The sequence below is a fragment of the Nelusetta ayraudi genome, unplaced genomic scaffold, assembly GCF_046127955.1.
Source record: "Nelusetta ayraudi isolate G7.1 ecotype Tasmania unplaced genomic scaffold, CSIRO-AGI_Nayr_v1 ptg000052l, whole genome shotgun sequence".
Taxonomy (NCBI): Eukaryota; Metazoa; Chordata; class Actinopteri; order Tetraodontiformes; family Monacanthidae; genus Nelusetta; species Nelusetta ayraudi.
The window spans coordinates 5,881,990-5,896,141 of record NW_027466102.1 but is presented as its reverse complement, the minus strand read 5'-3'; the positions used below and the strand labels follow the sequence as shown (position 1 = coordinate 5,896,141).

The 14,152-nt window shown below is 46.4% G+C and overlaps 1 protein-coding gene across 1 annotated transcript; it reads right to left on the bottom strand.

Annotated features, from left to right (window-relative positions):
• Positions 1–301: 301 nt before the first annotated feature.
• thbs1b (thrombospondin 1b) lies at positions 302–11,410 on the bottom strand. The gene is made up of 22 exons (XM_076037609.1): positions 11,295–11,410; positions 10,576–11,135; positions 10,296–10,371; positions 9,940–10,023; positions 9,667–9,776; positions 9,202–9,327; positions 8,293–8,389; positions 7,277–7,450; positions 6,971–7,147; positions 6,707–6,880; positions 6,106–6,233; positions 5,861–6,013; positions 5,491–5,709; positions 5,255–5,362; positions 4,640–4,799; positions 4,425–4,543; positions 3,446–3,680; positions 3,115–3,342; positions 2,757–3,028; positions 2,575–2,672; positions 2,353–2,492; positions 302–2,253 (listed from the first exon to the last, which is right to left on the bottom strand). Exons 1-22 carry the CDS (start codon positions 11,356–11,358, stop codon positions 2,246–2,248), a joined length of 3,510 nt encoding a protein of 1,169 aa, XP_075893724.1. The 5' UTR covers positions 11,359–11,410; the 3' UTR covers positions 302–2,245.
• Positions 11,411–14,152: the final 2,742 nt, after the last annotated feature.

Below are 14,152 nucleotides of genomic sequence, written 5' to 3'. Positions count from 1 at the left end.
GCAATATGTGCCTCCCTGCACTGAGAAAGGCCTGAATGTACAACTTTGTTCGTGCCTTCAGGGAACCGGCCAGTGACTTTGACTTTGAGTGTACTCAGGTGGTGACCCTCGGGGGTTACGGACCAAATCAAAAGCAGTTGTTTGAATGATTTTGCTGGAAAAAAAAAAAGAAAAGAGACCCCAAAAGGTTCAATGAGGTTCAGCCTCTAGCTTTTCTTTGTCTGCGTTATTTCAGCAAAATTTCTAAAGAGAGTCGTCGTGCAACTTTTAAATAGCTTCACATAATTCAACATTCTTGATTTTTTTTTTTTTCTCCAAGTATTTATTGTCTGTAAATGTGGAGCAAAATACTTGCTATTAAAAAAAAAAAAGACAGCATTTTGCTTTGTACAACTAAGCAAAAGTTTACAGACAAGCAAAACTAATTGTAAAAAAAGAAATAATGGTAACAATGATACAAAGAGAGCAAAAACAATGAAGAACAGAACATCCTCACGTCAGTGTGCAAACTGTTTATACAGATGGACATGTGCCCTTTGGGCAACTAATCCTGATAAATTATTTAAATAGCGCTTTCTACACATGTGAAAAAAAAAGAAAGAAAAAAAAACTCGTACTGGAACAAACACGCAAAGCAACCTCTCACAAGACGATGAAACAACAGAACAATAATTTATCTTCTAAAAACAGCATTGGACATACATGGTAAAGCAAAATTCTCTATAAAAAAACAATTCTCCCATTCTGCTGTCATTCTCACCGGGAAACATCATTGAATTGGTTGGGAGTTTGAGTTTAGAGATTGAAAATGTCAGACTATTTACAGCTCATGCTACAGTAGCACTAAGACGTCACTTCAAAGAAAAAAAGAAGTACTTACGTTGTGTTTTTTTTTCTCAAATTATACAACAGCAATGAGGTAACATTTGTACATTAAAGGCACACAAGTCAAATACACTTCATGCTAAATAGCCCTATCTGAAGAATGACTATTCACTTTGTACAACAGGAGATGGTACACTGACAGGAACAAGCGTTCTATGTCTGACGTCTGATGTTAGGTCAGTTTGTATTGTTATTGTATGACCTTTTTTTTTTTTTTACTTTTTAAAAAAATGTTTGACTTTGCTACCTACACTGTAGGCAAGATTCAATAATAATTATAAAAAAATTATTATATTTACAAATTTCAAAACGAAACCCTCAAAAGCCAAAGGGAGATAAATCTCTTCATTTGTAAAAGGTTTTAAATGGAAATATGGGAAATATTTTGGATGCAATACTGGCTTTAGGATCGCCAGCCATTGCAATTTTTTAAAAATGGATCATTCGCAATTCTTTCACTGCTTTGATATTGACAGGTTATCTCTTCCATCTCACCCTGAGAGTTGTTTTTGTTAACCACACATATACAAAGCTCATTAGCGGTTCCAAAGATGGCTAACCTATATTTAATTGCTCTTCTCCATGTTGTTTCTTGATATGGATTCTTAGGTAGGTACCTAAAAGCACTTTTGTCCTTCTCCCATGCCAAGCTTTCCACATACAGTACAGAAATGAACACAAATTATCCACAAAATCATCAACTTGCTCAACTTCCAAACATATCCTCATATTGAAAGTCCTCATTAAAAATATTCCTAAAAAAAACACAACTGTCGTTTTCATTCTGCAAGCCCTTAAAGGTTGTAGCATTCAGACTACTCTAGTAAAGCGATGGAATTCTTTCGTCAATACTTTTCTTTGGGATGTCTGTCCAGAAAGTTAGGTAGAAAGGTGCACAGACCGATGAACTGAGATACAGAGAGGGAAATGTACAGGCTTGGAAGTGCATAGTAGTCCATGGGGAACTGTTCCCGCACAGAGATGAATGAGGTCTTTCAGAGAAATAAGAGAGCAGGTAGAGCAGGGATAGACCGGTGTTTGTGTCCTTCTTGTAAAGCTAGACAGTTTGTTTTCTTTTCTTCCCCAGCTCTCGTGGATGCTGAGGACGGAGAAGAGACTCTCCGCCCTCAGCTGGCAGTCGGCATGTTGGGGCGCTGCCCAAACCAGCTTCACCAGCGACCTGGAGACCAACCGCACGACCTCTGCCCAGTCCGAGTGTGCGTACCGCAGGAATAAAGAGTTGCGGAGACCAAAAAAACAAAACAAAAAAAAAAACGGTCCTTGGACTTTGTATTCGAGTATATAAGTTCATACTTTGTACAAACAAGGTGCATTCCTCAGAGCTTCTTGCGCCATGTCCTTATACATCTGTTAAAATAAAGAGACAGAGTGAAGTGAGTTTGCAACTGGATACTAATTAAGGTCTTTGCTGTGAAGAAGCTTCAATATGATTGCTTTTTAACTTACCTCTGCATTCATATTTGAGGTCTGAAAAGTACACCATTTCTTGGGAGAAGACAAAAAGACCTAGCCTGCCGCCCGCATATGTCTTGTCGTAGATGCTGCCAGAATCAGCCATGATCTTCTTGCCCTCATACATCACAACTCTGTTGGAACAAAAAACAAAACAAAAGGTGGTTGGTAAATGGGCATAGTGCTCTGAATAGATCGGCTAAACCCTCTACCTACCTAATAAGTCCTGTTCTTGGTCTGTGGATGAGATGCCATCTGTAGGCAGTGAAGTCTTTCCATCCTACATTCTTCGGGTCGTGCCAGAGAGTGCGCACCTACAATGGGGGGAAACGAAGTTTACATCCACGGAGCACATCAGATCTGTTGGAGAGTGTCGCAAAGAAAGTGAAATTCCTTACCTGTCCTGCAGTATTCCCTGTGTGCCAAAGGGCATTCCTGAGGTGCTCTCCTGGGCCAGTGGTGGAGTTTACGACTTTAATGGACAGCCCAGAGTAACCTTGGGCCTTAGTAGGTTTGTTTGACCAGTAGGTCTGTGTGATCTGCTTCCACATTACGACATAAAATCTGGAACTGGACTGGTAGCCGAACACAAAGCCAGCGTAGTCATCGTCCCTCTCTGTGTTGATGAAGAACGTTCCGCTGAAGTCCACTGAGTTGAACTCATGGTAACCTGACGGAGGAGGTTAGAGGTCAGTACTCTGTCATTTGAAATCATTAATTTTTAGATTGTTGCTTGTTATGTCCTATTATACTCACCAACAGCAATGCCAGGGTCACAGTTGACAGTCTGGACGAGTTCTTTACCCTGATGGCGGACAACCCAGTTGGGGTCAATCTGTGAGGTGCCTTTGGGGTCCAGAGGAACCATCTGGAACTTGCGGAAGTCTGTCTCGCTGATGTCAAAGTTCTCGGGACAAACGTCATAGATGTCAGGCACATTGTCTTGGTCAAAGTCATCCTTGCAAGCATCTCCACGTCCATCACCTGAAAAGAATACACACACAGCAAAGTTGAGTTCAGTTCCTCTTCTTTAGGATCGGTAGGCGCAACCCCCACAAGTGCTCTGCGTGCGATCAATTCCACTCACCATCAGAGTCCAATTGGTCAGGGTTAAAGGCCAGCCTGCAGTTGTCCTTGTCGTCAGGGATGCCGTCGTTGTCATCGTCATGGTCACAGGCGTCGCCCTTGCCGTCCTTGTCGTGGTCAGCCTGGTTAGCGTTAGGTATGTATGGACAGTTGTCCAGATTGTTCTGGTGGCCATCCTCATCAATGTCCTGGTTGCTATCACACTTGTCTCCCACACGGTCGTCGTCTGAATCCACCTAAAATGGGCAAAAGTTGCAGTGTCAACAGCTTTGTATGTCGTTTTTGAGGGGATTTGTAAATGAGCTCGAAAAAAAAAAATGGGTTGCCATTTATTAAAATTAATTTCCTTTTAAATGCCCATCCTTTTAACTCCCTTTCTTCAATTTTCATATAGTTCTACAGGAAGACGATCTATGAGGAAAAAAAAACAATGCTACTGATGTGTCGACAGGTCCAACTTGCTGGTCGCTGGTCAAAGCTGTCAAGGATTTCAATCAGGATTTTTGCAAGTCTACACTTTTGATGTACTTGCTGCAGATATGGACTTCTGTGCACTTCCCTCAATACCAACCTGCCTCCTGTTGTTCAACACATTCCTATTTGTCAGTGTAGCATGGCACAGGTGGACAGAGTTGTCCTCCCGTGGCATGCTGCTTTACACAGCCTACTCACTCCCCAGCCTGGGGCCTCTTGCCTCACATTAGCTCACTCACATCAATGGGTCACTGAAAAGATCCCCCCCCCCCTCCTGCCCCAACCCAGACTATGCCTTATTGAACTGATGCGCCCTTGAGCTTCATGCTGGATTTACACGGTGCGACAAAGCTGAGAGAGACACACACTGGGCTAATCACAGGGGCTCTGCCTCAATTGAAAGACAGCTGTGTGTCTGGCCATAGAAGAAAGGCATGGTGGCAAATGTGGATTATTGTTGGTGGGTGAGGCGGAAGGAACTGGGGGAAATGTTGGGAATCACACACCTGATCGGGATTATGTTCCAGGGGGCAGTTGTCGCACATGTCCCCGACTCCATCCAGGTCTGTGTCCCTCTGGTCGACATTGTACACGTAGGGGCAGTTGTCTTTCTCATTCAGAATACCTGATGAATTACGCCAAATACAAATGAATGTTAACTTTAAATTCAAAAACCGTTGAGAGGAATGTAAAGGGTGGTTGTGTCCACTGAGGTTCTCACCATCTCCGTCGATGTCCACGGCGCAGGCGTCGCCCTCGCCGTTGTTGTCCGTGTCCGTTTGGTCTGGGTTGCTATTGTAAGGACAGTTGTCGCAACGGTCACCCACGTCGTCTCTGTCGTAATCATACTGCCTGGGGTTGTAGACAAACGGACAATTGTCCTGTTTCAAAAGAGAGAGGAGAGAAGAAAAGTTAGACTTGGCGTTCAGGTGTGGCACTCAACATTCCTCAAAATCCGAGCCTGACTGGACCTTTTCACGTGGGGGCAGTGATGTGGTGTGAAAAGGTGCTTTTATTTTTAGGTCTCGTCCCAGTTCTAATGTTGGGATTAGCAAACACACAGTGCCGCTCCTTCAGAGGTGTGCCTCTGTGTTGGAATTTGAGGTTTTGGCTCGGACTGGCAGAAACATTTGCTTTCCTGCTGAGCCCTCCTTCACTTCCCCCCTCATCACCTGCATACTTACCGAAGGCCATGAATAGTGAAAGGTGCATGGCAGTTAAAGCACACACACACACACACTCTCACACACACACACACACACACACACACACACACAAACACAGAGGCTCCAACGGACATCCACACAACTAAGTAACACTTCCAAGATCCACCTACTCTGTCATCAAGAATTCCATCATTGTCATCATCGTTGTCGCAGGCATCTCCAATGCCGTCTTTATCGTAATCTTCCTGTCCAGAGTTGGGAAGGTTGGGACAGTTGTCCTGTACAGCAGACAGCAAAGCATGACCATTAAAACATCCTGACAAACAAAAAATCTTCAGCTTTGGTGAAACCGTTTTTTGTCCTTAATCAATCGATTTAGGTCCTTCGACCCAGTGAACGTAGCTACCTTTTTGCAGTGGTAGGTGGCATTCTCCACACAGACCAAGTCAGCGTTGGGCCACCCATCCAGATCGGTGTCCTCGCCACAGATGTGTCCGTTGCCTGCGTAGCCGGGCTTGCACTCACAGCGGTACATGGGATCGGCGAAATGCCCCAGGTAGTTACAACGGGCATTTTTGTTGCAGTCGTGGCTTCCATCGAGACAGGGATTCCGAGGCGTGCACACCTGGAGAGCCAGGAAGAAGAAGAAGAAGAAGCCCAGAGTCAGAAAGTTCAGCGATAAAAGTGGCAGACACTGTGAGTGCTCAGTATCAAACTTTCATCTCTCCCTGCCAGAACACGCAGGTTTTCGCTCCTCTCCGGATAAATGCACGTGCCTGTTTTTTGGCAGCAGCCTGCTCCACGCCCTTGCCATATGGCTGGGGGCCTGAGTAGCGAGGAGGACAGGGCAGACAGTTGTAGCCAGGCTCGGTGTTCTCGCAGCGGTGAACGCCGTTGAACTCGAAGCAGGCGTCCGGGACTTCCTTGCACTGTTGAGGGGGAAATTGGCATTTTGGAGCTGAAACTGACTGAAATGACATTGGCTGTTGGAAAACGTCATTTCAAAAAAAAAGAAAATGACCTCATCGACGTCTTTGCACTTGATTCCATTTCCAGTGTAGCCACCTGGGCACTTTCCGCACTTCCAGGAGCCGTCAGGGAAGCTGGTGCACTTGACTCCAGCGAAACAGGGGTTGGACAGGCAGCCATCTGATGAGCAACAATTTAAGTTTAGGCGTCAGTGTCAAGTTGTTATTTAGTTGCCAATCTTTTAATCAGGTGACCAGTTCTATTGGGGAAAAGAAATACTACTAAAACACAGAGGTGGTAAGTAACAAAATACAAATACTTTGAGACTTAAGTACTTAAGTTTTCTGGGGACTTTTTACTTGTCTTCCCTACATTTGGACACAAGTATCTGTGCTCTCTACTGCTTGGATTAGAAATACTTTCACTTGAGTAAAGGAGTTGAATCACTACTTTTTGTACTTTGTGTGAGTGTTTTGTTTTTTTGTTACAAAGGGTCCAAACTTTTACTTAAATACAGAATGTAAATACTTTTGCCACTTCTGCTGAAATAGCTGTTCTCACAAAGGTCCTACTTCGATACAGTTCATACCTAATACATGCTAACAGTGGTGGTATTGCATGGTAACACAGATCAGAAAATCAACATTTCTTACCAACTGGGCAAGCTTTTTCGTTGCACAATTGGCTGTCTTTGGCGTCACCAACGCACTCTTTGCCACCGAAGTTTGGCGCCGGGTCGTTGCACAGGCGCTTCCGAAACTGAACGCCTCCGTCACAAGTGAGACTACAGGCGTCCCACGGTGACCACGGTCCCCAATTGCCATTGACTGAGGAAGGGAAGATCAGAAAAGATGTTGATGACGATGATGGGATTTGGGAAACTTTCCCAATAGAACAGATTGAACAGAAGGACTTACTCGGACACTGAGGCTTCTGGCACTTCTCAGTTTGCCTGCCCTCCCCCTCGCAGTCCTTGCCTCCCAGCTGAGGGATGGGGGAGTTGCAGAGGCGGATACGGGTGACGACACCGGAGCCGCAGGTGACGGAGCAGGATGACCAGGGTGACCAAAAGCTCCAGCCGCCATCCTGCTTGACTGAAGACCAAGAAAAACGGAGGTCATGGGTCAGTAATTAGGAAGCAAAGGCATTGTGGGACACGGATTTACGCATAAAATTCACGCAGAACCATTATCACGGGTGCAGACTTCATTCATTGCACTCACAGCGCTTGTCGCATTCCTGCAGGTAGCAGTCGCGGGTCTGCACCGAGGTGCCCTCGCAGTTGTTGTTGAGACGGTCGCAGGAGCGTCCACGCTGCTGGATGCCCCGCCCACACGACACAGAACAATGGGTCCATTCAGACCACAGCGACCATCCGTCCTCGGCAGAGTCCCTCGCTGCGCGGGGTTTGGGGGGGGGGGGGGAGGGAAGAGGGAGACAATAAGAGAGCTATTCCAGCGAGGCAGCAGCCCCTCACAAAACACCAGACAATCCCAAATGAGCGGGCAAAGCTCTTTAAGTACGCGGCTAATGGTGTGGATTTAGCTGGGACTTAAAATGAGGCAAGGCTTCTGGGCTTGTTCGAGGGGGCCGGGCAGCACTGGCAAGAGGACGGACGAAACAGAAAGGCCACTGTCGGCGGGACACGCAGGGATGCCCCCGCCGGCGCGGGTTCGCTTCCCAAAGAGGAAACGCGCGTCGCAAAAACGCCAACGAGCGGCCGAGGTTGAAGGATGACTTTGCCGGTTACTGCTGTTTATTTTGCTTATTTTCGCAGCTGAGCGCGCGCGGGTGCGGGGAGCGTGCCACTTCACTCCACCTGAGCAGCCGACCCCAGCTTTCCGTGGCCTCCTTTGACCAATTTGGCCAATTAAGGCCGCTGAGACGTGAAGATTCAAAGACGTTTGAGGAGCACAGGGCTGCAATGTTCCCGACGCATAAGCAGCCATTCATTCGCTCGGATGCGTCCAAACGTCTCTGCAGTTAACGTTGCCTCTCCATGGAACAGAAACCATCACCGCTCTTAAGGGCGTTTGGGCCGTTCTTTTGCATCATGCAGCAAAAAGCGGAAACGGCCTCACCGCTGAATGACTTAAGGATTACAATGCAAGCTCTGTGCAGTGGTTTCGGGTGTCGGTTTACGGAGCTCTACGTAACTGGCCGCGCGCTCCATCCTTGCCTCCTGCGCACGAACCGGACCGTGCGACCGAGTTGCGCGTTGAAAAGTGGAAACACTTACGGGTGCCACAGTACGGGCAGCATTCGCCGTCGGCGATAGTGGCGTTGGCGCAGGAGATGAGAGGGCAGGAGATCCTGCTGCACACGGTTGCAGAGTTCTGCAAAAGCCAACACACACACACACACACACGGGACATTTAATTTTGGCATGCAATCAAAATACTGACGGATGGTTTTTATCACAGCCACTTTATCGATTTCCATTTCAGTAACGTTCACGTACGGGAATAAATCTGGATTTCTGTGACATAATTGAAGAAGCTTTAGACTTGTGCTTGTGCTCATACTCATGCACCTTTGTTTTAGCCTCTACTCGCTAATTCTAATGCACAAATAAAATAGGAAAAAAAATCTGCACACAATGGAGCTCCCAATCGTGGATATTGATCGAAATCCATTGCGTACATGTTTGTGCCTTAATAATAGTCCCCAGTTTTCCAGTGTGGTCAGGAGAGACACGGAGACCCAAGCAAGGACTACATGGACTACATGGTGATTCGAATGCATGGTGTGAACGACTCCCGGGTAACTATGAGGGTCTCTTCACTTTACATGATTACATTGTTGACTAAATGGAAGATGGGCATGATTACTGTATCGATAACGGAGAATCGTCGGGACCGTCTCTTGAGCGATCGGCGTCTGGCCCAATCACTTCAGAGTCCAGGACTCAATCCTTATTGCGACCAATCCATTACTTAAAGCCCGGTCAAGTCCCTGCCCTCCTCCCCCCCCGGCCCTCCGGAGGTGTTTGTGTTTGACATCTGACCGCAGACCTCTCATTACAACAGCGACAGGCTCTTGGCCCTCCGCCAGCGCTTCACACTACTAATTAGCGGAGTGGCGTTAAGTGCGTCTGCCTCTGTGTGTGTTGGGGGGTGGGGGGGGGGGGGGGCGTGCGTGTCCTCACCCGACAAGTGCACTCGGTGCAGTCGTCCACCGTCCACTCGTCTCCGTTCTTGTGCACGATGCCGTTGTGGATGCAAACGCCGCTGTGGACGCCGATTCTGTGTTTGCTCGGCTTGTTCTCGTCGACCTGGGGAAGACGCGCGGAGAAAATGTTAAAATCTGGCTGTGAATTTGTGGAATGGCTTTCATTTGGCTTTTTGTGATCTGTTTGGTACGTGTGAACACTTGAACGGAGTCTAATGTGTCTTCTGAGCTTGTACCCATTCAATTTTGGATTTTGGATAATAGTTTTTATTTTATTTTTTTTCACGGTTTTTAAAGATTTTGGAAAGATTTTCTTCCTGGTTTTGCTCCAATTTAAAAGGACTTTTGATCTACTTTTGTCGGTGCAGACGCCGCCAAATTAGTGACTTACCAAATTTCTTAATGATTAATGCTATTGGCTGGACAGTTCCGGGTTGCTCACCAGCTGGCGCAGCTCGTTGGACAGCTCTTTGACGACCACGCCGAGGCTCTTGAGCTCCTTAAACATGCTGATCAGGTCCTCGCAGGAGAAGCCGCAGATCATCTGCAAGTCTTCACGAGAGGAAGGAAGGAAGGAAGGAAGGAAGGAAGGAAGGAAAAAATAAGAAACACTGTCGCGTCTGTCTTCCAGTTGAAGCCGATCATAAGACAAAGAGCAAATATGACACGTACACGAAGTCCACATTATGTCTGGGTGGCACGCAGCTGTGTTTACCTTTGGTCTTATGTCCAGTGTACTCTGTTCTGATGGCCGAGGAGCCGTTCAGGTTCTCCAGGATCATGGTCTCGCTCATCAGAGCTGAGGAAGAGGAGGGAAACCCCATAAATGACGCAGATCATACTAATTAAAAACACATTGAAACGAGAACAGGCGCTTCTAGGTGATTGTGGCATTCCACAATTATGGCAGAAGGCCCGCTGGACACGGGCACAGTTCAAATGTCTGAATCACATGTGAATCAGAGCCACGTGGGCGCACCGAGAAAGTTAGTGATGTGGCATTTTGAAGCTTTGCGGCATATACACATCGTGCCCGTGCAATAGTGGGTAAACATGTAAACGGCCACTCACAGTTTTGACATCCTTTGTTGCGAAGAATCGCGTCCAGAGTTGTTCCAAACACAAAGCGCACGTTTTGCAGGACCCCCTGCAAGAATAAAACTCAGTTTACGCTGCATAGTCTGTATACAGTCTATGTAAATATGCAGTTTTTGCGCAAATGGATAAAATGTTTTGCATTAAAAAAAAAAAATGTCACTTGCATGCATCACACATATAAAAAAAAATAAAAAAAACATTTGGACTAATTCTCCCTTTTATTCAGAAAAAAAAAAAAAAAACGCTCACGTACCATGAACCTGTCCCTCACGGCGCCCTTGCCAACCCTCAGCCGCGCGCTGCCGGGGGTCGCGTGCGTCAGGATGCTCTGGATGGGCGCGTCCAGCTCGGCGCTGTTCACCTCGTCGCATCCCGCGTACAGCTGCGCGCGGTCCTCCTGCACGAACAGCGTGATGTTCTTCCAGTGGTTGGTCGCCAGGTCGGTGTCCTCGATGGACACCACCTGCTGCTTGTTCTCGGTGGAGTAGACGATGTCCAGCGTGTTCGCCTTGCCGTTGGAGATGATCTCCAGCACGGGGCCCGAGCCGTCCTGCTTCTCCACGGTCAGGAGGCTGCCGCGGGTCTTCTTGAACTGCTTGAAGTTCATCAGCAGGAGGAAGCCCCGCTCGGCGTGGATGGAGTCGATCAGGTCCCGGAGGGAGCTCTCGGGCACCGGGGGGATGAGGTCCGGGTTGAGGATCTTGTAGGCAGGGCTGTACGGGTCGTCACCTTTCACCAGGGCGACCCCGTGGTTCTTCCTGGGGACCTTGATGAGCTCGAACAGGTCGTAGACGCTGTTGTCGTCTCGACTCTCTGCGGGGAGGAGGAGGAGAGGGGGGGGGACATGAAATATGCTCCTTTTTATTTGTTTCATGTCATTAACAAACAAAAAAAAATAAGCATAAACAGAGTTGGGCGTCATGCGTAAAACTCGAGTTTTGGTTGAGAGTTGAGTCGCAGCCGCAAACTCACCTGCGATTCTCGCGCTCTCGCAGCTCCAGAGCATCAGGAGCAAGAATATCCCCGTCAGCTTCATGGTCAAACGCCAATCTGCGACGCCAACAACGAGCACAAAACACACACACACAACGATCTAAACATGGAGAACAACAACCGAAACAACAACAACAACAACAACAACAACAACAGAACAGCCCGTCTAACTACAGGTCGAGGCGCAACAGGTTGGAAGGACAGAAAGTCAGTGTGGCGCACTAATCCTCACTCACCTGCTTTAGGAAAAAAAAAAGACAAGGAAATCCAGCAAATTAGATGAAAAAATATATTTGAGGGAGGGGGGAAAAAAGAATCCAGTTATAATCCGAGAGGGAAAATTATGAAGTTTTTTTTCTTTCTTTTTTTTTTTTAAATGATCCGACTGTAAAATCTTGCGTTTCTGTCCCCGGGATTATTACTTTATTTGCATGAGTGCCGCGTTCTTGCCCCTGACGTTACAAACCTCCCTTTTTAAGCAGCGGGGGGACAAAGTGCTATTTAAACGGTTTGATGCCATTCCTAAGAAGTGGCCTCGTCCAATCACGGTGAGCGCAGAAAAAGGGACGAGCTTATCCCCTTAACAGAGGCAGGGGGCGGGAGGGAGAGAGGCACAGACCCCGTGTGTGTGTGTGTGTGTGTGTGTGTGTGTGTGTGTGTGTGTGTGTGTGTGTGTGTGTGTGTGTGGACCCGAGTTCTGTGTTTGGTACCTGTTTTGTTGTTGTACCTCAGAGACCTAAAAATGCTGTGATATTATGATGATTTTTATTTATTTATTTATTTTTTTTTTTTAAATATACTTTCACACAGCACACATTCTGTTTCGTGCTCCTGAAATTACACCTACTGTATTTGCATTCGATTAAACCACACTGATTCTTTGTCCCCCGGCGTCTGTGGGAAAACGACCCAATATTTCGGGTTTTTGAAAGGCAAGGTGAAGATTCGCCACCACCTCCGGCTCGCTGCAGTTCCCAGCGCCCACCGCTAGGAGCTGATGTGTGCTCACCGGAGAGGTGCCTCGGGCCCTTACAGTCAGCACAAGTGATTTGGTGTGTTGGCAGATACGGACAGAATTTACTTCATCAACGAAGGCGCCTTGGAGTCACGTGTTCGCCGTGCCTAATCGCCATCAGACAGAAGTTTTAGTTTAGCATTAGAGAGTGGAATGAAAGGAGGGAAATGAATCCTTCTTGCGAATCCTGCGTCACCACGAGATCTTTGTGCTCGAAACACTTTTTACTTAAACACTGAAATAGAATGTCAGTGGAATTCAACAAGATGCTTATGTGAAATCTAGTTTAATTCGGTTTTAATCAAGCGTCTATCAAAGATTAAAGAAAAATCGGTCAAATTTAAATCAGTATACGTAGCTTACAAAAGCTTCATTATTGACACTGTATTCTCCCCCCCCCCCCACACACACACACACACACTCTGAAGTGTGCTTGAATATGTAGAGGGAGGCCAGTTTGTTTCTGCCAGCCTGGCTCACTCTGCTCCTTTCTCTCTTTCTCTGTCTCTCCTCTATTATTGTATTTCACCCCAACTACTCATAGGCAGATGGTGGCCCTCTGGAGTCTGGTTCTGCCCCAGGTTTCTTCCCACAGGGGAGTTTTTCCCAGCCACTGTCGCATCTTGCTTGCGCTTTGAGACGCCTTTGGTTGTGATTTGGCGCTGTACAAATAAAGTTTTATTATTATTATTATTATTATTATTATTATTATTATTATTATTATTATTATTACTATTATTATTCTATGATGTCATTGGGATTTGAGTTGATGCAGGATGCAGATCAAGGAAATACCTTTAGGCCTGGTCTTAAACATCCCGTCAATAAAGGTGAGCATGTCAGTAAATTCCATGCAAAAGCACAATTGTGGTTCATTGTCCGAAATGACACAGAAATCTACATTTGCACTCGCACAGAGACTTGCGGTCCTCGCACAAACATAATCTAAACGCTCGAGACATAATAAGCATTTGAGTTGTTTATGGAGTTCTGACTGTGACAGTAATTGTGATTTGGAGGGAGCTTCAGTGGATGGAAGGTCCACCCAGAGTCCTTAGATGATGACAGAGCAGACTCCACTGGTGCCTACTGGTCACTGGGCCACACATGGACCCCAGCATGGTGTATCTGGATTGCTTCTTTATGCTTGTTGTGTTGTGGATTCTTATGTGCTTGTGCATTGTTTTTTTTGTTTTTTTAAAGTGTTAAGTTAAGTTGAAGTTAACGAATGGAGTGACAATTGACTCCCTTTCTCCCCCAATAGTCTTTGAGCAAAAGATGCATGCAAGCTCTTCACGGGTGATTATCGAGTGAAATGTTTCGAGTAGAAAGGGCGTTGTCGAGGTAGCACCGCTGCTTTAGGTGACAACAACTAACAACAAGTTAAGTGAAAGTGACTAAATGCACATGATTTCAACATAGCTGCTAACGTACATGCGAAGATGTAAAGTCAATTGTCTCGAGCCCTTGAGAGTCAATCATGCTTTCATTTTCCTTTCAACTTACCTGTTGTTTTTGCACCGTTTCCAGAAGTGGGGCAAAATTGGAGGAATTGGGGAATCAATTCTGAAGATTAAACATCCTAATAAAAGAACAAGGTAGACAAACTTATCTTGGAGTGAACAAAGAGGACGAGAGAAATAAGAAGTGAACTTGATGGAAGCGAAAAAATGTGAAGAGAAACAAGAGATACAGAAAAAAAGATTCGAGAACAGAGAAAACCCAAACAGGCCCCCAAATCCAGTGCTGCCCAGATGAAAGGATATTTTTACAGTGACAGTGCCATCGGCTTTCATGACTGCTGGCAAATCTTTGTTTAACA